General features: G+C 44.3%; 1 protein-coding gene across 2 annotated transcripts in view; it reads left to right on the top strand.

Moving 5' to 3' along the window:
• Positions 1-602: 602 nt before the first annotated feature.
• Positions 603-25464, top strand: part of YME1L1 (YME1 like 1 ATPase) — a 28521-nt gene continuing 3659 nt past the window's right edge. Inside the window, exons 1-17 of one of the 2 annotated variants that reach the window (XM_066629027.1) lie at positions 603-785; positions 6603-6734; positions 8526-8688; positions 9791-9889; positions 11394-11503; positions 12351-12501; positions 12593-12676; positions 14269-14351; positions 16147-16237; positions 17745-17897; positions 18379-18511; positions 19812-19874; positions 20361-20473; positions 21448-21603; positions 22367-22518; positions 24091-24217; positions 24305-24378. In XM_066629027.1, the coding sequence (XP_066485124.1) occupies positions 753-785; positions 6603-6734; positions 8526-8688; positions 9791-9889; positions 11394-11503; positions 12351-12501; positions 12593-12676; positions 14269-14351; positions 16147-16237; positions 17745-17897; positions 18379-18511; positions 19812-19874; positions 20361-20473; positions 21448-21603; positions 22367-22518; positions 24091-24217; positions 24305-24378 (1917 nt within the window). In that variant the 5' untranslated portion in view covers positions 603-752. Of the gene's footprint in view, positions 786-6602; positions 6735-8525; positions 8689-9790; positions 9890-11393; positions 11504-12350; positions 12502-12592; positions 12701-14268; positions 14352-16146; positions 16238-17744; positions 17898-18378; positions 18512-19811; positions 19875-20360; positions 20474-21447; positions 21604-22366; positions 22519-24090; positions 24218-24304; positions 24379-25464 lie in introns of both variants that reach the window. The other variant, XM_066629025.1, reaches the window with a different exon arrangement.

The following is a 25464-nucleotide window of genomic DNA, read 5'->3' as shown; positions in this document are numbered from 1 at the left end:
GTGCCCACAGAGGCAGGGAAGGAAGGGCTTCCGGCTTCCTCACCGCACTTCCGGTCCCATGCTCAGAGAGTTCACCATAGAGATGAATCACCAGGGCGGTGCTGGCAGAGTTGGGACAGACGGGGGGGCAAGGCAGTGGCCGGTGGAACTCCCTGCTACATGATGTGGGGGAAGCCACGAAGCAGGGGTGGATAGAGGGACGTTGTCTTCCCTCCCACAGCCCCAGGGCAGCCGCTCAAAGGGAGTATCAGGAGAGTTCGGGCGGAGCAGGCCTTATCAACCGCTTCGCCTCGGCACACTGGTGTGCCCCGAGTGGCCCACAGGTGTGCCACAGGAGTTTGGGGGAACTCCTGAGCAGGGCCAATGGGGAGGTCGGAGGCCCGGCGGCGCAGAGCCCGCGCCCGCCTGCTCAGAAGCGGGTCCCACTGTCTGCAACGGGGCTTCCTGTGCGCAGGAAGCAGCCCGGGAGCGTCCCTGCCGCGACGCGTTCCTCAGCGATCACGTGGTCCGGGATGACGTGCGACCTGCCCATTGGCTGGGCGGGGGGAGGGGGCCCGGAAGCGCTATTGTGAGGCGACGCGTTTCCGGGAGGGCCGCTCGCAGGCGCCGGCTCTCGGAGGCGGCCATTTGGTGTGCGTGTGGAGAGCCACCGAGACTCCTCCCGGGCCCCGGAGGGCTGCGCGACAGGGATCGCCGGCCGCAGACCGAGTGTCCGCCTGCGGACCCGCCCGCGCGGCTGGGGGGCGGCGAGGATGTTCTCGTTCTCCACCACGGTGCAGCCCCAGGTACGGGCCAGGGGGGCGTCGGCCTGCTCTGGGGGACGCTGGAAGAGCCGGGGGCGCGGGGGCACTCGCAGGCTCGGGGCTCCGGCCTCTCCCGTGCCAGGACCCGCATCAATCCAGGGAGGGGGCTGGGCTCCTTCTGCTGGGCCTGCCCCCGGGACCCGCCCCCACTCTCTGTCGCCCTCCTGGGATCCTCCCCCACTCCCTGCCCTCCTTGACTACCTCTCTAGGATCCTCCTCGCCCTCCCGGGACTCTCCCCCCACTTCCTGTCCCCCCTTGACCCCCTCCCTACCTTCCCTCCTAGGATCCTCTCGACCCTCCCCCCACTCCCTGCCCCCCTCCTGGGACCCTCCCCCCACTCCCTGCCCCCCTCCTGGGACCCTCTGCCCCCCTTGACCCCCTCCTGGGACTCTCTCCCCCACCCCCCTTGACCCCCTATCTCCCTCCTAGGACTAGTTGAAACAGGGTCTAAGAATGCACCGAGGCCTGCCAGATCCTGCCTTTCATAGTAGTCAGCCAGGTGCCCCCCAAAGCAGGGCCTGGAGGCATGAAGCTTTCCTTCAAATGTGTCTCCAGGTGTCAGGTGTTTGGAGGTAGACTGCCCCTGAATAGGGAGGCTCTGTTTAGCTACAAAAGTTGTAACTGAGTCATTGATCGACCTGTTCCTCACAAATGTTTCCAGAGCAATGGTTCCCAAACTGGGTTGGGACCCACTGGTGGGTCACAACCTGATTTTTGGTGGGTCACATAAGGGTGATGGCAAGATCAGTTAGCAGCTGCTATAAACCACTTGCCTCAAGCCCTGAATGCATTCAGTAACCAGATAGCTGCTAATTACTCTGCAAAGAGGCCAGCTCCTGAAGTTCACAAGATAGTTGCGAACTGCTCTGCAAGGAGCTGAGCTCCTGCGGTTTGAAAGCTTTTGTAAATATTGGGAGATAAATGTTTGAGGGTTTTTTTGGTTATTGTATTATTTTTATTATCCTTGTAAGCAAGCAAGCAAATAAAAATTTCTTTCTGGATCTGCTTTTATTTCAAGTCTGTTAAACGTAGGTGGGTTCTGATAGAGAATCATTTTAAAAAGTGAGTCTTGGTGCTACAAAGTTTGAGAACCACTGCTCTTGAACCCTGTTAAAGCCATCTAAGTTAGCTGCAGGAACACATTTTGAGCCCACAAATTTCAAAAGGTTCACAACATGATGTGAATCTACATACTTCAGTCTCTTCTGCGTTTCCTGCTAATCAATTTCGTTAGGTAACCTTGAGTTCTAGTATTATGAGAGGAGAAAAACCTCTATCCATCTGCTTCTATTCATATTTTTATAAATCTTTGTCATTCCACCCCCTATCCGGTACTTTTTCTAAATCGAAAAATAGCCAAACACTTCAGGTTGTGGGTATACAAAATCATAAAGTGGTACCCAGGTGTAGTTGATGGCTTCTGTTTAGAGCAGCGTTTCTCAGTGTTTGTCGCCCACTGTACCACTTTGCATGGTCCACCTATTGGAAGTACCACTGTAAGTAACTTGTAATGATATTATCACCAGTTACATCTGGTCTGGGAGGCCGTAGGGCACACAGCAAACATTGGTAAGAGGCTCGGGGCAAATGGGGCTTTTAGAAGCACATGAAAAGCACATGCTGGCGCTTTGCCCACCGAGCCTCCTAGTGCTGCTTGTCGTGTTGCATTGCTGGTCTCACTGTCAGGCAGTGGGGGTCAGAAGGGTCCCGCATATACCACCATCTCAAGTACAACTGGTAGTGCAAATATCACTGGTTGAGAAACACTGGTTTAGAGCAGTGCTTCCCAAACTTTTTTTGCATCAAGACCCACTTTTTAAAACGTCAATCTATCGCAATCTGCTAGACAAAAAAATAATAATGATCAGGTTCTTGTCTCCCAAGGGTGCTAGACACCTTATATATAGTATGTGTGGACGCCTGCTAGACACTCCCTAGAAATGTAGTTGTCTCCCCCAAACCTTACAGTCATTCCAGGATACCCAAAACTGCAGAGCAAGATGAGCAGTTAGGGACTTTCAGGCCAAAAGACTGAAACTTTGTTCACATGTAATCTACAGCTTGCCAATTTTTAGAGAAAATGGGAAAATGTGACATTTAAACTTGAAGGTATAAAGATTATCTCATACCACAGGTAAGCATTCCAGCTAACAGTTTTCTTCTGCAAGAAGAACTGGGCAAGGGTGCTTGCAAAGTTTTTTGTTTTTAATGTTTCAGAAACTTTTTGTGACCCACCAAAAATTGGCTCATGACCCACAGTTTGGGAAATACTGCTTTAGAGGGATATTGTTGGACACTCCTAGATTGGATTGGTATGTAATGAGGTGAAAACATGTCATGAGCATATGAGAGCTTGAAGTATTTGAACATACAAACATGTTTTATCTTGAATTGGAGACCATTGGATCGAAGAATGTTAGAGCTGGAAGGAACATTGGAGTTCATTTAGTTCAACTACCTGCTTACTGCAGGCAGCCAAAGCATTCCTGGCAAGTGGCTGCCCAGCCTCTAGTTTGAAAACCTCCAGTAAGGGAGAGCCCACAACTGTTGGAACTGTCCTATCAATGCAGGACAGCTCTTACCAGTTAAGAAATTCTTCCACATGACAAGCCTAATCTACTTCCTTATAGTTTTAACCCAGTGGTTTTCAAACTGGGGCGTCACAACGCCCCAGCCTGACAACCCTGTACTGTTTACCTTTAAGGAGTGGGGATGGGGGAAAGGTAGAGATGTAATGCCCAGCATTGTGCCTCTGATCAGGGCGCTGGGGCATGCTGCCACTCACTGCTGCCTCCCGGGGGTTGGGGCCTCCTGGGGGTTCGGGGAGCCTGGTGCCAGCCTCAGCAGGGCTCCGCGCACAGAGCCCTCAAGAAAGCAATCACAACACTTCTGGTTTTGTGATCGAGAAACAGGAATGGTCGCAATCGCCTTCTGGAGGGCTCTGCGCTGTGTAGGGGGCCTTGGGTGCTGGGTTCCCCTGACCCCCAGGAGGCTCTTGTAGGCAGCAGTGAGTGGCAGCACTCCCTTGCACCCTGATCAGAGGTGCAATGCTGGGCATCGCGTCTCTGATCCCCCCCCCCGCCTCCTGAGGCAAAGACTTAATGGCTCTCAAACTCACCCTGAGAATTTGAGAACCATTGGTTTTAACCCATTAGTTCTATTCTTGCTCTCAGGAGCCTCAGAAACAAAGACTTCCTGTGTGGCAAGCCTTTCTGTACTTGAATACTGCTATCATATTTTCCATTATACAAGGGGATTTTCCATTCATACAAGGGGATGTATGATGGTATCAAGCAGGCCCTAGGTCCAACACAGAAGAAAATTGCCCCTCTGAAGTCTGCCACAGGCGAGGTCATCCAGGATCGGGCGCAGCAGATGGAACGCTGGGTGCAGCACTACTCTGCGCTATATTCCAGAGAAAATGTAGTCACCGAAGAAGCACTGAACAACATTGAGTGCCTGCCTGTGCTGGAAGAGCTTGACAGTGAACCAACCCTAGAAGAACTTCACGTGGCCCTGGACTCCCTTGCCTTTGGCAAGGCACCTGGAAAAGACAGCATCCCTGCTGAAGTCCTAAAATGCTGCAAAGAGATCATCGTCACTGAGCTGCATGAAATCCTCTGTCTCTGCTGGAGAGAAGGTGGAGTACCTCAAGACATGAGGGATGCAAACATCATCACGCTGTACAAGAACAAAGGTGACAGGGGTGACTGCAACAACTACCGCGGCATCTCTCTCCTTAGCGTTGTAGGAAAGCTGTTTGCCCGAGTTGTACTAAAGAGGCTCCAGGTACTTGCAGAGAGCGTCTATCCAGAATCGCAGTGTGGATTCCGAGCCAACAGGTCCACCACTGATATGGTATTCTCCCTTAGACAACTGCAGGAGAAATGCAGGGAACAACGACAGCCACTCTTTATAGCCTTCATAGATCTCACAAAGGCTTTCGACCTGGTCAGCAGAGACGGCCTCTTCAAGATTCTCCCCAAGATTGGATGTCCACCCAGGCTCCTCAGCATCATCAGATCTTTCCACAAGGACATGAAGGGCACTGTTGTCTTCGATGGCTCCACATCAGACCCTTTTGACATCCGAAGCGGAGTGAAGCAGGGCTGTGTTCTTGCACCAACCTTGTTTGGGATTTTCTTCGCTGTCCTGCTGAAGCAGGCCTTTGGAACTGCAACAGAAGGCATCTATCTCCGGACCAGATCAGACGGAAAGCTCTTCAATCTCTCCAGACTGAGAGCAAAATCCAAAGTCCAGCTGAAATGTCTGCGTGACTTCCTCTTTGCCGACGATGCAGCTGTCACTACCCACTCTGCCAAAGATCTCCAGCAGCTCATGGATCGTTTTAGCAAGGCCTGCCAAGATTTTGGACTGACAATCAGCCTGAAGAAAACACAGGTCATGGTTCAGGATGTGGACTCACCTCCCTGCATTACAATCTCTGAGCATGAACTGGAGGTTGTCCATGACTTTGTGTACCTTGGCTCAACGATCTCCGACACTCATTCTCTCGATACCGAGCTAAACAAGCGCATCGGTAAAGCAGCTACCATGTTTTCCAGACTCACAAAGAGAGCCTGGTCCAACAAGAAGCTGACGGAACATACCAAGATCCAGGTCTACAGAGCTTGCGTCCTGAGTACACTTCTGTACTGCAGCGAGTCATGGACTCTTCGCTCACAACAGGAGAGGAAACTGAGCGCTTTCCACATGCGCTGCCTCCGACGCATCCTCGGCATCACCTGGCAGGACAAAGTTCCAAACAACACAGTCCTGGAACGTGCTGGAATCCCTAGCATGTATTCACTGCTGAAACAGAGACGCCTGCATTGGCTTGGTCATGTCGTGAGAATGGATGATGGCCGGATCCCAAAGGATCTCCTCTATGGAGAACTCGTGCAAGGAAAGCGCCCTACAGGTAGACCACAGCTGCGATACAAGGACATCTGCAAGAGGGATCTGAAGGCCTTAGGGATGGACCTCAACAAGTGGGAAACCCTGGCCTCTGAGCGGCCCGCTTGGAGGCAGGCTGTGCAGCATGGCCTTTCCCAGTTTGAAGAGACACTTTGCCAACAGTCTGAGGCTAAGAGGCAAAGAAGGAAGGCCCATAGCCAGGGAGACAGACCAGGGACAGACTGCACTTGCTCCCGGTGTGGAAGGGATTGTCACTCCCGGATTGGCCTTTTCAGCCACACTAGACGCTGTGCCAGAACCACCTTTCAGAGCGCGATACCATAGTCTTTCGAGACTGAAGGTTGCCAATACAATTTTCCATTAGCTACATCAGTGTTCTTCTGGCACCTCACTGAAAACACTTAGGATACGCAACTCAACAGAGAATACTGAATTACTCGATTTGGGCTAGTTTTAAATACTGTGGGATTTGAGAGGTCACATTTCACATTATAAATGAGTTTATAAGGAAGAAAGTGTAATGTTCCTTAAAAAAATTTTTTCCTTCAAAAACCTTATTGCCATGAGCTATCAAAAACCGGTTTACTTTCTAAACCCAAGATACCAGTGAAAAGCTGCACATTTCATATCAATTTAAAAATGCAAGGGAAAGGTTTTGATGGTGAAAATGTAAACAAAATCAAAGAATGGAATCTTAGTCTGACAAAAGTACTTGTGACATTGTTAGGTTTAATTTGTGTTTAAAAGGTGCTTTGAGATACTTGGAAGTCATTTCATACCACATTAGTATTCCGTTTGTACGTTGTGCTAGAGTTCATATAGACGTTTAAAACGGAAGAATGTTCATATGTTGAGTTCATATAATTGTTGTTTTATACCAGGTAACAGTTCCTCTCAGCCACCTCATCAATGCCTTCCATTCACCAAAAAATTTAGTTCCATCTTTCACTGCAACATCTACCCAGTGTGTGCAAAGGGAAGCCACACCTGAACATGATGTACAGAACACAGAGGTAAGAATTCTTAATGATGTTTAATGATGTATTCAGGTACACCTAGTAGCTTACCATGATTTACGCTTGCTTAGTCTTAAAGGAAGCATTAAAAAGGAATCTTATTGTGCTAACTTTGAGTATTTAATACTGGCCCTTTTTGTACAACCCTCTGTATGTTCAGCAGGACTGTACCATGCTCCCAATATACATTCGTTAAGTATGACTTCTAGAAAGGAGCACTTGCATGTGAACAGCTGTATGCATGCAAGCTCCCCTCACATACTTTCTCCTAGATGCATAGCAGTAAATGGACAACGGTTTGCACCATCAAGGTCAGGGCCAGCAGGTTCGATTTCATTCAGCCTGTTCAGTGAATCTGTGGAAGACTTGTGTGTAAAGGAAAACTTGTGCTATTTGGGAACGGTCTTCAACCCGTTTTTGTGCCACAACCCCAATAAAGTATTAGAATGGGGACCCACCCTCCCATCCGCCCCATTTCCCCCTACATCTTGTGTCCTCATAACAACTTTGAGCAGAGCTGGAGGGCAAGACAGCAAGAGAATATGTGCAGGATTATATCAAGAACTCAGTTTTGATAAGACAGTACCATTATTGGATTAGATTCAAGCCCACTCTAGCACAGACTGTGGAAGGTTGCTGCAACTCCCTAAATGAATGGGGTCATGACCCCACGGTTGAAGAACATTGATTTAGAGTATTATATGCAAAGCACCATTCACTCCCTTTGAAATATAAGTATTTGATATGCAAATACTTTGTTATACACAGAGTTCAGTTGTAATGTATGTTCTTTTCAGTTCTAGTAATAATAACAGTTACTAGTCTATATTGAGGCCAAGGTCTGGTTCAAACAGTTCAGCCACCATGAGCCTAAGAAAGTCTGAGCCTGTGATCTTTGCCTTTTCCCCTCACTTATATCATGAAACTGTAATGGGAGAATCCTGGTTAGTTAAATCGCAGTTCTGCATATTATCAGAAACTGGGAGCTGTGATTTAACTGTGTTTTATGAACCAGGATATGAAACTGGGGCAGGTTTCATATTCTGGTTTGTTAGACTATTAAACCTGGCGTCTAGCCTAGACGCCTTTAAAAGGGGATTGGACAAGTTTCTGGAGGAAAAATCCATTATGGGGTACAAGCCATGATGTGTATGCGCAACCTCCTGGTTTTAGAAATGGGTTATGTCAGAATGCCAGATGCAAGGGAGGGCACCAGGATGAGGTCTCTTGTTACCTGGTGTGCTCCCTGGGACATTTGGTGGGCCGCTGTGAGATACAGGAAGCTGGACTAGATGGGCCTATGGCCTGATCCAGTGGGGCTGTTCTTATGTTCTTAAACCACCACTTCAGATTTGGATGACACATAGAACTGTGATTTAAGTAACTATGATACTTTTATCAAGTCAGTGGTAAGAAACAGGAAGCACAGAGCCTAAAACTCCTTGGGCTTATATTCACAATGCAATCAACTATGTTTTGTTGAATCATCTGAGACAAGCCTATATGCAAATTCTATTTATTGTACTTTTTATTTGATTCTGATTTTTTTAGTTGCTTGGGCTTGTCATTGTTAGAAAAGGTGGGGTATACATTTCTAAAAATAAATACCGTGGCAAGCATAACTGAGCAATCAGTGGGAAAATGACATTTCACAATCCAAGAATAGTTCTGGTCTAGCTTTACTTCTCAGAAATGTTTTAGAATAATGGAATCCTGGTGGTTGGGCTAATTTATGGGATCATGTCATGTTCATAAACATTTAAATAATTTTTTCTATTCTTTTCACAGCCAATACTTAATCTACGAGATCTTGGACTATCTGACTTGAAAGCTGGCCAGCTTGATGAATTAATGGACAGGCTACTTCCTGGCTATTGTATAGAAAACAAAACCTCTTCCCACTGGCACACATCATATATATCTTCTCAGTCTTTCTTTGAAAATAAGTATGGTATGTCTTATGGTATTTTATTGGCATACTTGAGAAGTTGATTCTTTTTTAGTTCCAGGCAATATCGTTCCATACTTCTTGAAATATTGTTCCACTGAGACACTTGTGTTTTGCATCATTTCTGTGACTGTCTTTCCTGCTCGATCCTCTAATGCCCCCAAGAGCCCAAGCTCCATGATAGTTTTACAGTTGGACCTCGGTATCCACGGGGATGCATTCCCAGATACCCATGCAGATACAGAAACCTGTGAATAATGAAATCCTTCATTATGGCATGAAATCCTTCATTGTGGTTCAACCAGGGCTCCAGATGTGTTTGGAACCTTGTTTGGTCGTGTCTGGAGCAGTTCTGAGGCCTATGGAGGCTGCTTGCAGACCTTGGAAAGGCCCCCGGAAGTGTTGGAAGGGGATTTCTGGTTTTCAGTGAAAAATGGAAGTGCACTTTAAACACATATGAGGGCTTTCTGAGGGCCACATGCAGCCTCTGCAGGTCTCAGAAAGGCTCCCGGACATGACCATAGAACACCTCCAGTCACATCCGGGAGCTCAAGTCTGGTCTTCATTGCAGGTTCAAAACATGCAGTTAGTCAAAAATGTGGTCCAGATCCGTGTGTATCGAGGTGGGACCTGTATTTCCCAGTATCCATTAAGTTCTGCCTGCAATTCTATATCTTTTCTGTTCTTGATTTTTCCTCTTCGATTCCGAACTCCTAATTGTGTTGCACAAATGGATACTGTTGGAATTGATGATGGTGTTAGTGAAGCTAAACATAGTAGAGTTATGTAGAGCTTGAAGCACCGATAATGAAAATCATTGCTGAATTTTATTCTTCCACATTTGACCCTGCAGCTGGGTATCCTTACAGGACGTTTTATGTGAGGATAAAGCTCAAAATTAAGCAAATATGCCCTTGTTTGTAAAGTGGATCATATTGACCAATTTAGTTACTTTAACACTCTATAACTGTCTTAATGCACGTACACCCTTCTTCAAGTTTATAGTCTGCATGCTAATTGCTGGGGTGTGTGTTACAAATCTAATGATAAGGTTTAAGTACTTTCAGATCAAGTAAGTTTGGTTTTTTTTATGATAACTTTTTAGGTTTTGCGGATGTGTTTAGTGTTTTGCGTTCATCTTATCTGTACAGACAGCATCCTAGTCCCCTCCAGAGTATATCTTCAGATCTTCAGCGCTGGCCAGGTATGAAGCAAGAAATTGCCCCTTTATTTTAAAACTCACTTCAACTGAGGAAAAATGGTAAAAGTTGCAGGATCCAGCATCTCCAGGAGTGAAGGGTTTGCCAGTTATCGCAGTTTGCTGAATCTGGGGAGGGAAGGTGCTGCAGGTGCCACCGTTGCCATTTCCTTGCTCTTGCTGCCCACTTGGCTGCAGCTGAGTGGGGAAGGCGGGATGACCTCATTCTTTGTCTCTTTGGTGCTGTCTTTTTCCTTTCTTTGAAAATGATCAGGAAGAGCAGAGCATGCTGGGCTCTTCCAGTTTGTATTTTAGAAACTCTCATCCAAAGACAAGCAAAGAGCCGGTGTTATTGGGGATGTCAGGTATGAGTTTGTCCTGCCTAGCATCTCCCTGCCCACTCAGCTGCATCCAAATGGGTAGAGAGTGATGAGATGGTGAGGGAGGCACTTGTTTTCCCCCTTTCTTTCTCCAGTGCCACTGAAGGGGAAGGAGACTACCCTTTTCTGATTCTCTTCTTGCTTACTTTTATTGAGCTGGAGCAGGATTGAAGTCCTGACCAGAGGGGCTCCATCAACGACCAGTTAGGGGAGGGGGGCTCTAATCGGTTCAGTTAATTATTTTTTTTATTGTAAGAAGGGGGATACCGCAACTGTTACTGAAGTTGGATTACATCAAATTGATAATGATTATACAGGTGAACGTAGCTTAGCGACGTTCTGACCAGCAGCATGCCACGTATGCGACAGTCCATTGCTGATCACTGTTCCTTTCCCCCAAGCCGCTGAAGCTGAGGGGAGCTATGCTCCCCTTGCCTCTGAAGGCTTTTCTGAGTCCTGCAGTATGCGTCCCTCCAGGGAATTTCCTGGGCCTCAGAATGCCTTATAAGTTGAAAAAATGTCACTTCCAGAGGGAACTGGAAGTTGCATCTTTTCAGTCATTCTGAGCCTCTGACATGTGCTGCCACTGTGGTACTCAGAAAAGCCTCCAGAGGCAAGGGGAGCACACCTCTCCTCAGCTTTGGAGGTTTGGAACAGGTGATGTCGATTAACGTCAGTGTCACTTGACAATGGGGCTGCGGGAACGCGTCGTTAAGTGACACACACCTGTATTACCATTCCTTTTTGTAATATTGCCTCTGTAGTATACTCCTTGAAAATATGATTAGAATCTATGTATTTAAGACATGTCCAAGGGTTTGTATACGTACACTGGGATTGACGAATCCTACCTCACCACTTTCTAATGCAGCTTTACAAGCTGATTTGGAAGCTATCTTTAGTTTTGTAAGTAATCGCCATGAAGCACAGAATGCTGTTGCTTGAGAAACTCAAATCTATAGCATATGTGCCGCTCCAAGTACAGAACTAGTTATATGGTTCTTTGAATTCTGCCACTTTGCACTGTTTTTAAAATTTGAGATGCATAACCCGGAAGAATGTACAGAACGTAAAGCTCTTTGATAGTTTTCATATTCTCCTAAGATATAACATATTCTTTTGTCTTTAAGTGTTCATTCAGACTAGGGGTTTTAAAACACTGAAATCAAGAGCAAGAAGGCTACAGTCTACATCAGAACGACTAACAGAAACAGAAAATGTAGCTCCTTCTTTTGTCAAGGTTAGTCCAGAGATTTTCACATTGTGATCATGACCTGGTTTGTTACACTTAGGGAGCAATCCTCACCCCTTATGTCAGTGCTTTCCAGCACTGGCATAGCGGTGCCAATAGGACATGTGCTGCATCCTGCAGTTGGGTGTCACTCATGGAGGCCTCTTCAAAGTAAGGGTATGTTTGTTCACTTGCCTCTGAGCTGCATTGCCCTTATGTCATTGCTGGAAAGCACTGACATAAGGGGTTAGGATTGCGCCCTAACTCTCAGAGCGTTGTATTCAGTGTGTATTGTGTATTATATTAAAAGGCTGGTGAGACAAGTCCCTATTCTGAGGAATATGTAGTCTAACGTTGCAAGACACCTGTAATTGATCTAAAGACAGAAACTGGGAAGAGACAAGGGACTTGCGCATCAAGATGTGTGTACAGTTAGGTTAGTTATATTATCAGGGAGTTGGTGCGGGAGAGGATGGGTTTATAGAAAGTTAGCTGAAACAATATGGTAAGTAGCGAAAAAGAATCCCCTGAAACACTTGGATGAGTCTCCAAATAACATTTAAGATGTTAGAAAATATTTTTTCAGACCATGTAATTGGACCTTCAGGCCACTTTCCCCCTCTTCAGTTGTAGGATTAGTATGCTATTTACTTCTTAACATAAGAATTCAAAAGATTGTTATAAAATAGAGAAGAAATTCTTCATGGTTATTGGAACTTCATGTGTTGAATGTAGAGCTTTTTATATATTTAGGCTTGACAGAAGTGAACATATTACTAGAATCATATTATTAGAATATTACTTTTCTTCATGAGAATCAATTGTTTAAAAAGTAATATATTTCTTTTAATCATAGGGCCTTCTGCTGAGAGACAGAGGATCTGAAGTCGAAAGTTTAGACAAATTGATGAAAACAAAAAACATACCTGAAGCTCATCAAGATGCCTTTAAAACTGGGTTTGCTGAGGGCTTTTTAAAAGCCCAGGCACTCACACAACGTACAAATGGTCAGTTGAACTTGTTTGCTCTCAGATATACATATGTTTGTGATTATCCAGGAAGTTGATCTTGTTTTTCTTGACTTTTTCCCCCCCACAGATTCCTTAAGACGAACCCGTCTCTTTCTACTTGTACTGCTACTGCTTGGTATTTATGGTTTATCGAAAACCCCATTTTTATCTGGTAAAGGCTCCTTTTCTGATACTGGTTTGTTAACTTTTCAATCTTTTTGAATCTTTCGCTCTTTCCTTGTGCATTGTTTCTCCTCTATCAAAGATGTGTTTTTAGATTAACTATACTTACTGACTGAAATCCACAAAACAGTTGTTCTTGGTATACACAACTCTGAGAAGGGTATACCTAAAGTTCTTTCAATTTTTCATATGCTTTTTTCTTTTCTCTGAAATCCAGTTCTAAAAGCATTTTTTAAACTAGGAGCATTTCATTCAGGCTTTCTATTTATATTTTCTTTCTTGCTTTCAGTTCTTTTAGCAGCTTGTGTAGTTTTGTTCCCTTCTGCTTTTTCAGTGTTTGATTACTGAAGACAGTTCTGCAGGGGCAGTTGGCTTAAGAGCACGTTTTGGGAATCTTCTCCAACTTTATATAGTTTTCCCTCTAAGCAGCCCAAACGTATTCTGCATTCCTTATAGAATCTGTGAAACACTGAAAATGTAGAAATCGGGGGTATAGGTGATAAAACCCAAAGTCGCCTAAAGAGGATCCCAGTGTGAGATCCCAGAGCACCTTGCCCCGCCTCTGCCATCTTCGTACCTTAACATCTTAGAGCTCCTGCTTGTTCCTGTCCAGCTGCATCTTGTAAACGCACAGTGTGGGATGTGGAGCCTGCAGATGCCACCTTCTTGCCCACTTTTTGTGGCTGGGCAGGCAAGGAGGAGGCTGAGGCCTCCTTTTGATCACTCATGGGAGAGATCAGGACAGGATTGCTGTACTGCCCTGCTTAATATTTCTTCGCCATTGCTGCTGTTGCTCGTGGCAGCAGCGCAGTAGGAAGTGGTGGGTTGACATTGCCCTGATTCTCTTGCTTGCTCTCAGTGAGTGAAACAAGGATCAGAGAGCATGGGGTGCTCTCTGGCAGGTGACTGGTGACTAGGTGGCAGGCAGAAGTGGGGTGTGCACAGCTATTGTCAGTTTGCTGCCTTCTTCCATCAATCAAAGTGGCTGCTTCAGCCAGAGTGTCTGGGTGGTCCCTGTATGATCCAAAGTCAGATGTCAGATATTGAACATTGTATTACGCTACATTTTTTTTTTTAAAGAATTCTGCCCTTCTTCCAAGAAACTGAGTAGCATACTAATGTCTACTAGCATAGACATCAGTATATGCAGGCCCTAAACCACTTAAGGTTTTTGGTATCTGGAGTAAAGCAAGCATTTGTTCAGTTAGGGCCCAGTGAATAATATGAGAGCATTGCTGAAGCTAAGAGCTGTGAACGTAATGAGTTTGCTGGATGGAAGACTGAGCTGCAAATCAGCACTTCCATGATTTAAATCTCACCTCTGCCATGAATTTACTGGGTGGCTTGCCAGTGATGCAGGGCTGATGATACTCATCTGACATGGTTATTATAAGGATTCGATCAAGAAAATAGGCGTGAAGTGCTTTGCGCATTGAGAGAGCACTATGTTAATGCTAAGTTTGAACATCATCGTCATACATTGACCAATATATTATTGTTGAAGGGGGGAAGAGTTATCAAAAAATTATGTTGGCTTCATGGCATTATAGTAAACAATTCATTTTTTAAATTTGCCTGCAGTTCGTTTTCGAACAACTTCTGGACTTGATGCAGCGGTGGACCCTATTCAGATGAAAAACGTCACCTTTGAGCACGTCAAAGGGGTAAGCTAGATGTCTGTTGTTTCGCTGAATTGGAATAGATCAGATGGAACCTGAAAACGAAGGAAAGAAAATATGATTCACATCAGCCTGTTTCAGTTTTACTTATAATTTGCTAATGGTGAATTTCTGTGAACCTGGGGAGCCAACCCCACCATATGGGGAAACCACTACCTTATTTTGGGGTGGTCCTTCTTTGCTTCTAATAAGTGCCCAACCATCTGAGTTCACTGTTTAAAAGACAGGAACACGTATGAAGAAAACTTATTGAAAGCTGTAAGATAAAACTACACTTGTGCATCGCTTAGCGACAGGGATGCAGACTGGCACCTCCGTCACCGAGTGAGTCTTGACGCTATGCAAAGCCTCCAAAAGGCGAGGGTAGCCACACTCAGAGGCTCAGATTGCCCATTTCGGGCGAAAAGACGCAGCTTCTGGTTTCGTGGAAGGATGATGGACCAGCAGTGGCCATCGTGTATGAGGGCTGTCGCTGGCTGGAGTGTCACTAAGTGACAGTCACCGGTATTCTGTAGATGAGTGATAGATATACACTTGTACTGTGAAGTGCTGCTATGTTTAGAGGTGTCTGAATGACAGATACAAAGTACACAATGAGAGCAGGGAGCAAGCCCTTGAAGCCTTGGATCACACCCCTCTTTCTGACTCACATGCATGAACATCACTGATTGCTCTGTTGTTCAACAAACACAAGTATTGGGCTTGGCCTGCAAAGATACAGGTATGCGTCTCCTAATAACATGTTCTAGCCAACAAGTGATCACATGTGTGATGGTTCCCATACTCACCAAGCTAGCTTCCTTTCCTCCTTCCTTGCTGTCGAACACACTTTGCACTTTTGCAGCCACCTCCCAATGTCTTCTTTTCTGCCTTGCCATCTCATTAACCCTCCTAAGGCAGAAAGGTAGGTAGAAGGAGGTGGCTGCCAAAGTGGAAGAAAAGCATGAACGTAAAGTAGGAGTTAGCTGGCTGAGCCTGCAAGGCAGAAAGGAAGGGAGCTTGGTAGCTCCCTTATCTGCAGTAGTGCAAAGGAAAGATTTGTGTGCTTCCTCAGCCAGCTGCTTCCTGCTTTGCCACAAGGCATTGTGGGTGCTTCTAGAGGATGACCAATGCTTAATGGTGGGGTTCATAAAACATATACCTGTAGTTGCATAGATCTCTGGGTTGCTTTCATAGCATAGTCCAGTGCACCTGGGTGTCTGTGTCCTGTAGAACTTTGAACCTGAGTGACAGAACAAACTGCTTTGGAAAACACAGGAATTTCAAGATTATGCTTTAAAACATCTTTCCCCACTTTTTTCTAAGCCAGTGGGAAGCATACCAAAAAACCATAAAACATCAAGCAAAATAAACAGTAAAATAAAAAAGCAATCCAAGTAAATAAAAATTACAAAGCTGGGCACCTAACTATCAAGAGCCAATGCAACATACAGAGTAGAAAAGAGGATATCATTTAAAGATTTGGTGGCACAAAAGTGTTGCCCCCACCTTCAGAACATCAGCAAAGCAGGGGCTATTTGAATTGCAGTCAGGAGAGTCACAGTATTACTTTAGAAGATTTCTATACTGCCTTTCCTCAGTCTACTGAGAAAGTAGTGATATAACACAGGGTTTCATATTTCTACTGGAGAAATATGAGCCTTTGGGTGTGCTTATGGCCACAGTCCCAAGAGTGAATTTTAGTCTACCTGATAGATAAGATCACATTATTAGTAAATTTTAGAGGTTTTTAAAATGCTGGCACAACTTAATATATTTTTCTTCACTTGCATGATTATAGGTGGAAGAAGCTAAGCAAGAGTTGCAAGAAGTGGTTGAATTCTTGAAAAATCCTCAGAAATTTACTGTATTGGGAGGCAAACTTCCAAAAGGTAAAAGTGAACTTCTGACTGGCAGCTGCTTTAGTGTGTATATTTAGACCATGTGTTATGTAGTTTCAGCTGTTTTTTGTGAGGCATGTAATGTTCAGTGTTGCATGACAGTTATTCATGGGTGGTATTGTTACCTCATTTTGTCCAACATAAGTCACTTTTGTGCATGCTGGAGCAGATGATTTTCACTTATTCTCCCCTCTTTCAGCAACCCCCTGTTCTGCATGCATTGTTGCTTCAGAGAGTCCTGTGACCTTCGACTGCTTTTTGGGGGGCTGTAGGTGATGGTGGGCTAGTTCCTGAGCAAAAACATCCTTCTGCACCTGCTGTCATTAGGATATAACCCGATGTGTTTTAATCTAGCCCATATCTTCTTGGGAACTGAGTAAATTCCAATTTGCAAACAGTAAATCTGGATACAGTTATCTCCTGTTTGGTGTTTTTTCACCCTTGGAAAACTAATCATATCCCGTGTGTGTGTGTGTGTGTTGGTTTGTTCAGGTTCTTTCTAGCCGGCCTTTCAAGCTCACAGCAAGATTCCCAAGGTAGCTTTCACAATGAAAGTAAATGTACCAAATCATCATAAAATTATCAGCGTAAAAAAGTAAAAAGTTGCCTAAAATCAAAGGAAAATGACATTAAAAAACCATAGAGCAATAAAATTCCATAATAGCAGCCATCACAGTGAACCATATTCATGTGGCAGCTATCATATTGCAGAGTTGGTTCAGCATGTATATTCATACAGTTTTCCTACATTCTTATAAGAACAATGGATGTAAAATACAACAGAATTAATTACAAGCACTAACTGCTTTGTGAGGTGGAGAAGGAGAAAAGGAAGGCAGCATGTTGAAGCTCCATCATTACCACCTCCAGTTGCTGCTGCTTTTATCATGAACCTATTTCCTTTCCCCGTGACCATAGAAACACCATAGCCCTGGAAGGCAGAGGAGAATTATGTTTTTAAACACCCTTTTTGGGTTTACTTGCCCTCTTTTCATCTCCCACACCATTTTTTCCCTTAAGGACTGAGTTCTTGAGCACAGAGCTACTATTATTTTGTGTGTGTGTGTGTGTGTGAGAGAGAGAGAGAGAGAGAAGGGGGGAGGCTGCTTTGGGCTGCTGATACAGAAGGGAAAGCAGATTATATATATTTTAAAATGTATAAATTCAGTTTTTTCAAAAGGACCCAATGCGTTTTGAGCTTGTGCTCTCCATTATCTCCAGGAATGGATTTGACGCTAGCTCAAAATGCATTGGGACTATTTTTTCTTAATAAACTTGTTTCTTGCCTCCATTTGGATTTAATTGCTGGTTTATTTCAGTGTTGTCCCTTTCAGTCTGCTTTCTTAGAGCTAGGCTGAAACCTTGATCAGAGCAGTGTTTTCTTTTGAGTTGTTGTTCTGGACTTGGGACACAAATGGCAGCTTGCTAACTTGTTGCTATGTGAAAGGGTCCTGATATGCTTTGGTATTCTTTTATATCCATGCCATTCTTTTACCAGGTATCCTTTTGGTGGGACCACCTGGTACTGGCAAAACTCTTCTTGCCAGAGCTGTGGCTGGAGAAGCTGATGTTCCATTCTATTATGCCTCTGGATCTGAGTTTGATGAGATGTTTGTTGGTGTGGGAGCCAGCCGTATCAGAAATCTGTTTAGTAAGTTCAACTTAGTTTTCTTTTCAGCACTGTCTGCTCTTGTGAAGAAATGTCAGGAGTGCATATGCGCTTTCTCTAACATCTAGCAATTTAATCACTGAACAAATACTTTGAGATCTCTTTCTATTGGAATAAACAATGAGCTAGCAGAAGCCACGAAAATTCAGAAACACACTTTTTATTGCTTGCATTATAATTGGAAATGTAAGTTTTGTCTGACCAGTTGCTCATTAAAAAATATTATGGTTTGTTCATTTGGAACATCTATCATATGGCTACTGTCTTCTGCCCAATTCAGAGAGACGGTTTTTTTTCCTTCTGACTTTCAACCCACATTAGGAATAGTGACATTTGTGTGCTGTTTTCACTCTCAAAAAGTGGTGATAGAGATAAGAAAAAAGTTCATAAGTTCACCTTGGTGGTGTGCAGAAAATTAAAAGTTGTATTTACTATGAAGAATTAATTTGACTTCTGTTTTCAGGAGAAGCCAAAGCAAATGCACCTTGTGTTATATTCATTGATGAACTGGATTCTGTTGGTGGCAAAAGAATAGAATCTCCAATGCATCCCTACTCAAGGCAGACTATAAATCAATTGCTTGCAGAAATGGATGGGTAAATACTCATTTTCTTTTGAAATCAAGTGACTTTTAGTTCCATTAGAACTGCAGATGTAAGGAGAATGTTTCTTCGTTCACCATTACTGCTGTTTTACTTATGAAACATTTTTGAGAATTATTTTTACTAATAATACAAATGCGGTTACTGAGGCCAAACTAAATTGTGCAGGGTTCAGGATAGTGGGGGGAAGGATGTAGTGCCAAAGCAGGAAAGAACAGGGAATTCAATATGCGGTTCAGGAAGACTAAGCCATTTAAGATATAATCTACAAACTTGCATCTTCCCCACTGCACATCAAGATAAATAACCAAGTCCCAGGAAACCCCTAGGATGCCACATAGCCCAGTGACCAGGACACACCAATATTGATGTGACTGTTCCTGTTAGCTTCATCTCCTGGTGAAGGAACACAAGCCTCCTCCTTCCTGTTCTTCTCAATACTAGAGCACAAAACCTGCTGCAGAGAGATTGGACTTCTGCAGAGAGGTTGGACACAGATTGTCTAGGTGACAACAGAGGGTGATTAGATTGACTGTGATATGGGCAATTGCATCAGTGCGGTGGGTTGTTGATTGTGCTTTAAATGGGTTGGTGAAACTGAGTATAACCTACCTATAAGTCTGCTTGGTTTAGATATCAACATTAGCTGCTACAGATTCAGGTCAGGTGAAAGAAAATACTTCATGCAACACATAACAAATGTACAGAATTTGCCACTAGAAGGTGTGGTGATCACCACTGGCTCAGATGCCTTTAAAAGAGATTAGACAAATTCAAAGGTGATGGCAATGGCTCTGCTCAAACGTAACAAACCATGCCATTATGAGGATGAGTAGGCACAGACCTTAGGATCACATGCTCCTCCTTTTCCCCTTGGGTATTGACTGGAATTGGAAGCTTTCATAGCAGATTGCATAGCATAGAGGAAGGAGATTGACTGGAATTGGAAGCTTTCATAGCAGAGGCCATCTTTCCTAATACTAATGACTGGGGATAAATAGGGTTGCTTATGAGCTTCCCAAAAGCATTTGACTGGCTACTTTTGGAAACAGGATGTTGGACTAGTTAAATATTTGATCTGATCCAGCAGGAGGATTCTTAGTTATTTTCTTCTGACTGCAAACTTACGAACAAACTAATGAATCCCTGCAAAGCTAGGGGACCTTACAAAGCTATGCAGTGTTTGCAGTGGTCATGGAAATCCACATAGAAGTGTGGGCTGCAGTTACACTTGTGTGATTAGAAAACAGACTTACACTCTATGTATATTAATTAATCTCTCTTCTCTTTGAAGCTTTAAACCGAATGAAGGGGTCATTATCATTGGTGCAACAAACTTCCCTGAAGCATTAGATAAGTATGTGTATCTGTGCATATAAGCATGAAATGTAACTTTGCATGGTTTGATTTTGTTTAGTATGTAACATTGAACATATAGGCAGGTGATGGCTGTATGTAAGTAATCAGAAGGACTTGCATCCTTCTGTTCATATAATCTCTGGAGGCAGCAGTAAAACACATAGCCCCTTTCTCAATATCCTTGCTGAGGCAGCAATATTAGGTGCAGGTCCTTAATGGAAAACAACAGAAATTGCAACATGACAGTATCTGTGGAGTGCTGGTTCATTAAATACCACTTTTCATGGGATTTCTGAACTTGAGGATAGTTGGGAGGAATTGCATGGAGGCCATCTGCCTGTGTGAACCAACCTTTGGTGGAATCCTGGAACACATTGGCTGCTGTCCTCAGCAAGTCTGTTCTTCGTTCTTTTTACATCAACTATCTAGCAATGATTTTAAGCCAAATGAATGTTTCACAGGATTGTATTTTTTCCCCAATTAGTGCTTTAATACGTCCTGGCCGCTTTGACATGCAAGTTACAGTACCCAGACCAGATGTTAGGGGCCGAACAGAAATTCTGAAATGGTACCTTAATAAAATAAAGTATGACCCATGTGAGTATAAGCATCTATCTGTTACTTTTTGAAAGAAAAATAAAATTGCCATTAAACTGGCCATGTGGTATGTGTGTGTGAGTGTGGTGACAGAAGTGCTGAATCCTGTTATCAGTGGGGACACCCATATTTAAAAGAACATAAGAAGAGTACCCCTGGATCAGGCCAAAGGCCCATCTAGTCCAGCTTACTTGTCTGACAATGGCCCACCAAATGCCCCAGGGAGCACACAAGACAACAACCTGCGTCCTGGTGCCCTCCCCTGCATCTGGCAATCAGAGGCAGCCTGCCTCTAAAACCAAGAGCTTGCACATACCTACTATGACTTGTAACCCGTAATGAACTTTCCTCCAGAAATTTGTCCATTCTTAAAGGCATCCAAGCAAGATGCCATCACTACTTCCTGAGGCAAAGAGTTCCACAAACTAATTACACACTGGGTAAAGAAATTTTTTCTTCTGTCTGTCCTAACGCTCCCAACACTCAACTTTCGTGGATGTCCCCTGGTTCTGGTGTTATGTGAGAGGGAAAAGAGCGCCTCTCTATCTACTCTGTCCATCCCCTACATGATTTTGTATGTCTCAATCATGTCCCCCCTCAGGCGCCTCTTTTCTAGACTGGAGAGGCCCATACACTGTAGCCTTTCCTTATAGGGAATTTGCCCCAGCCCAGTAATCATTTTGGTTGCTCTCTTTTGCACCTTTTCCATCTCTACTATGTAGGTCAAGAGCTTAAACTCTGAAAGGGACTCATAATTGCAAAACTTCTCCTTTTCTTGCAGTTCCTACCAGTTTGGAACTTCTTTCTGTCACATGTGTAAAATCTCTTGCTGTCCATGAACTGTCTCCTGTGTTTTTAATGCCAGGAACTTTATTCAGCCATCTAAACAGTTGCCCCAATCATTTGATTCATGTGTCAAATCATCTTTCTTAGGTTGGGGCAATATAGAACTTAGCATATTCTTTTTCACACAGGCATTGATCCAGAAATCATTGCAAGAGGTACAGTAGGATTTTCTGGAGCTGAGCTGGAAAACCTTGTGAACCAAGCTGCACTAAAAGCAGCAGTAGATGGGAAGGATATGGTCAGTATGAAGGAGCTGGAATTCTCAAAGGACAAAATTCTTATGGGTAGGCCCCTTTTCCTCTTCTAGAAAACATGGGATTATTTTAAATGTTACGTTGGTTCTAATCCAGATTTAATTTCAGCTTGTTAGCCCCCATCCAGATCTTCACTGCCTCCAGACAGCACTCCAGGACCTCAGCCGCCACCCTGGAGTCTGGAGGAAAGGAGAGATAGAGCTGGGTGTCATCGGCATATTGGTGGCACCCCACTCCAACCCCCTGGATGACCTCTCCCAGTGGTTTCATATAGATGTTAAATAGCATGGGGGACAGAATTGAACCCTGTGGCACCCCGCACCTCAAGGGTCAGGTGTCGAACAGGCATCCCCCAGCACCACCATCTGGGACCGATCCTCCAAGTAGGAGCGGAACCACCGTAGAACAGTGCCTCTAACTCGCAGCTCGTCCAATTGGCCCAGAAGGATACCATGGTTGATGGTATCAAAAGCTGCTGAGAGGTCCAGCAGGACCAACAGGGACGCACTCCCCCTGTCCAGTCCCCGGCGTAGGTCATCCACCAAGGCGGTTTCCGTCCCAAAGCCTGGCCTGAAACCAGATTCGAAAAGGATCCAGATAATCCAAATAAGGATTATCCAAATAGAAATTTGAGGAAATCCAAATAATAGAACCAGGGAGAGTAGATTTTTGATTTGTTGAACTTCTTACGTGAACAGTATGTAAATAATCAGGAATACTACCCCTAGTATAAATATGTTGTAATTTATCTTTCATTTATGCCGTTTTCTTTGTTGCTTTTCTTTAATTTCAGGCCCTGAGCGTAGAAGTGTAGAAATTGACACTAAAAATAAAACTATCACAGCTTATCATGAATCTGGGCATGCCATTATTGCATATTATACTAAAGATGCAATGCCAATCAACAAAGCAACAATTATGCCACGAGGACCAACACTTGGACATGTGAGGATTTCAGATTATACAGAACATCCAATTATGTGCACCCTTTGACCATATTATTTTATTTCACATTTTTATACTGCCCTTCCTCCAAGGAGCTCAGGGTGGTGTACATGGTTCCTTTTATCCTCACAATAACCAAAAATAGAAAAAGGGGATTTCAGGTTTTTGTTGCAAAACCAGAAGTGCCTTTTATTTCTGTTTTTCTGTATTCTAGGTTAGGCTAATAGTGACTGGCCCAAAGTCGCACAGCAAACCTCATGGCTGAGCAGGGATTTGGATCTGGATCATCTAGGTCTAAGTGCAACACCAGAACCACTACACCACCCTGCCTCTTACAGATTAATGCTTTCCATTGTTGAAATATCATTGTTATTTTGAAGATCTGGCACTGTTGCAAAAGATCTGGTACTGTAAGGCATGCTTGCAGGCTTAGCGCTGGCTGAGCACTGGGGGATAGCCAGTGCTCTGCCGCTCAGTGGTTGCCCAAACTTCAGGGCGGTGGAGAGGTAGGTGGGGGCATGGGGCGAGGTGGGGGGAGGCAGGCGGAGGATGGAACCTGTGGATTTCAGCTGCGTAAGCTGTCATGGAGCTCTTTGATTCTGCGCCAGCCCAAGGGTTTCCACAGAATCAAGTAGCCCCATTACTGGCATTACTACTTTCCTTACCAGGGGGAAGGGGACAAAGGTCCCCTTCTCCTGAGGAACCGCAAGCAGCTATCCAGTTGTGCATTGGATGCTGCTGCAGCTATTTTCGGTGCCGCGGCAGCCCTGCACCCCAGGCAGCTCAGGATTGGGCTGTTGGACATTTCATAGCATCACTTGGAGTAAGAGACTGCAAAATTATGTAATTCTTTCATGAACACATAAGGAAAAAAATGTTCCTTGAATTTGAACAAAGATTACAATTGGTTCCCTGAATTGAAAAGTAATTGTCCCGTATGCTGTTCCTTATTGTATTTCTTAATTCTCCAGCAACTGTTCATACAAAATATTTAAACAGTTGCGATGCATGTTCTGGTCTTCCATTTTTACCAAGTTATTGGAACTTGTAGTACACTCACACCATCTTCTCTTCTTGCCTGGAAGGATTAGAGACCTGATTGGGCAACAAAAGAGCTAACAACCATTGTGGCATTGTGACACATTTCCTGACTGAGGTCTCATTTCTGTAGAGCTGCTGTTTACTCAATCCAGGCTGGCTTTCGACAGCAGGGGGCTGGATTCTGACAGGAAGGCCTGTCAATCAGCAAGTGTAGTTTCCAAGTTTGCTCACTAGGGGACAACTGTTGCTCTGCTCAAGTGAATGGCAAATTGCATGGCTATGGTCTGCAGTCAGAACCCTTATGAAAAGCTTTCATGTACTTTGGCAGGAAAAAAACCTTGGGAAGTTCGACTCTTGTCAATGGTTTTTAGCAGAGGAGCATCAACAAAAGAGGGTAGTAGCAGAAGACTCAGGAGCATCAAGGCAGTTGGATTCCTATATCTGCTGTTTCAAGCTGATCAAAGCTACTACCATGAGCAACGTGTAATCTACTGTTGTTGCGAAGTCTGCTCATGCAATTTTGCATTTTAGGTGTCTTTGCTGCCAGAAAATGACAGATGGAGTGAAACCAGATCCCAGCTTCTTGCTCAGATGGATGTTAGTATGGGAGGAAGAGTTGCAGAAGAGCTTATATTTGGAGGTGATCATATCACCACAGGTTAGTAAACACCAGTAGGAAATTATCTCAGGATAATAAACAAGCATTGAATACTCTCAAATTTATGGATTTTTTTTTACTCTTTAGGTGCTTCTAGTGATTTTGACAATGCTACTAAAATAGCAAAGCTCATGGTGACAAAGTTTGGAATGAGTGAGAAGGTAAGATCTCATTTCATCTCTCCTATTTCAGTTTTATATATTGCTGTCTCTGACTTTTTGTTCTTTGTGAATCCTTCTGAAACTGGACTAGATCTTTTGCAATTGCTGTTAATCTGTCTTCGGATCTCTTGGAGATTTTCTTGCCTGGCTTTCCACAGTATAGCCCTGGTATTCTCCTTGCCACAGCTATGGAGGGGAAGTGGCTTCCAACATACGTTTCCTCCACTCTGTGGCTTCCCTAGCCTTGGGAAGCAGGCAGCTAAGTTGTCCTCTCCCTATCACTCACAGATTTAGCATATTGTGTGTTCTTATGAGAGAGCCTCTGTTTCCTGCAACATGTTCAAGTTCCTTTGTAGGACCAGGTTGCATCTCTGTCATCAGGGCAACACTCTTCCCTGCTGCCCAGACTAGTGCTTGAGGTTCTGCTACTTTGGTAACTGCCGGGAGATTCCTATCTCTCTTTGGCAGTGGCCACCACAGACTCCTGGCAACTGGTGAGTCAACCAGGTCATCCCCACTGTAGGGAGTAGGGACCAGATAAGGGTAGGTTTAGAACTTGAAATAAATCTGTGCATGTCGCAAAATCAGCTTAATGGATTTCAGAAAGTGTAAACTTCGTGAGTGAGACTTAAAGTACTTAAAACAGAAGTTTTGTCTTTGTACAACCTGTAATGAAGAAAGTAAATAAAAAAACAGACTGAAAAACTAATTACTTGGGCTTTACTTGGAGGATAGTGTTTTAAACAATGTGGTGTATATGAAACAACTTTCTCAATAAACTGAACCTTTCAGTTGCTTCTCAATATAGCAAGCTTGTATCATAGTATTGTGTTCACATCAGATAAAGGGAGGGAGAATCCAAGTGACATAAAACAAGCTTCCCAGTGTTCTGGGCTCCATTCCACAGGGAGAGCACCGGAAAGGCTTTAGTTTCAGTGCTTCTCCCAAGGTTCACTGGTATTTCCTTGGGGCAACCGGCACATTTCTCCTGCCTTGCAACTATGTTTGAGTAGAGGCATTTCTCTTAGATACACAGGTGATATGTGTTTTTGAAGACTTTTAAAGGGGCAGCAATGTAAAGTCTGA

This window comes from Tiliqua scincoides, chromosome 5 (genome assembly GCF_035046505.1).
Source record: "Tiliqua scincoides isolate rTilSci1 chromosome 5, rTilSci1.hap2, whole genome shotgun sequence".
Classification (NCBI taxonomy): domain Eukaryota; kingdom Metazoa; phylum Chordata; class Lepidosauria; order Squamata; family Scincidae; genus Tiliqua; species Tiliqua scincoides.
This window is presented reverse-complemented; position numbering and strand designations above follow the sequence as displayed.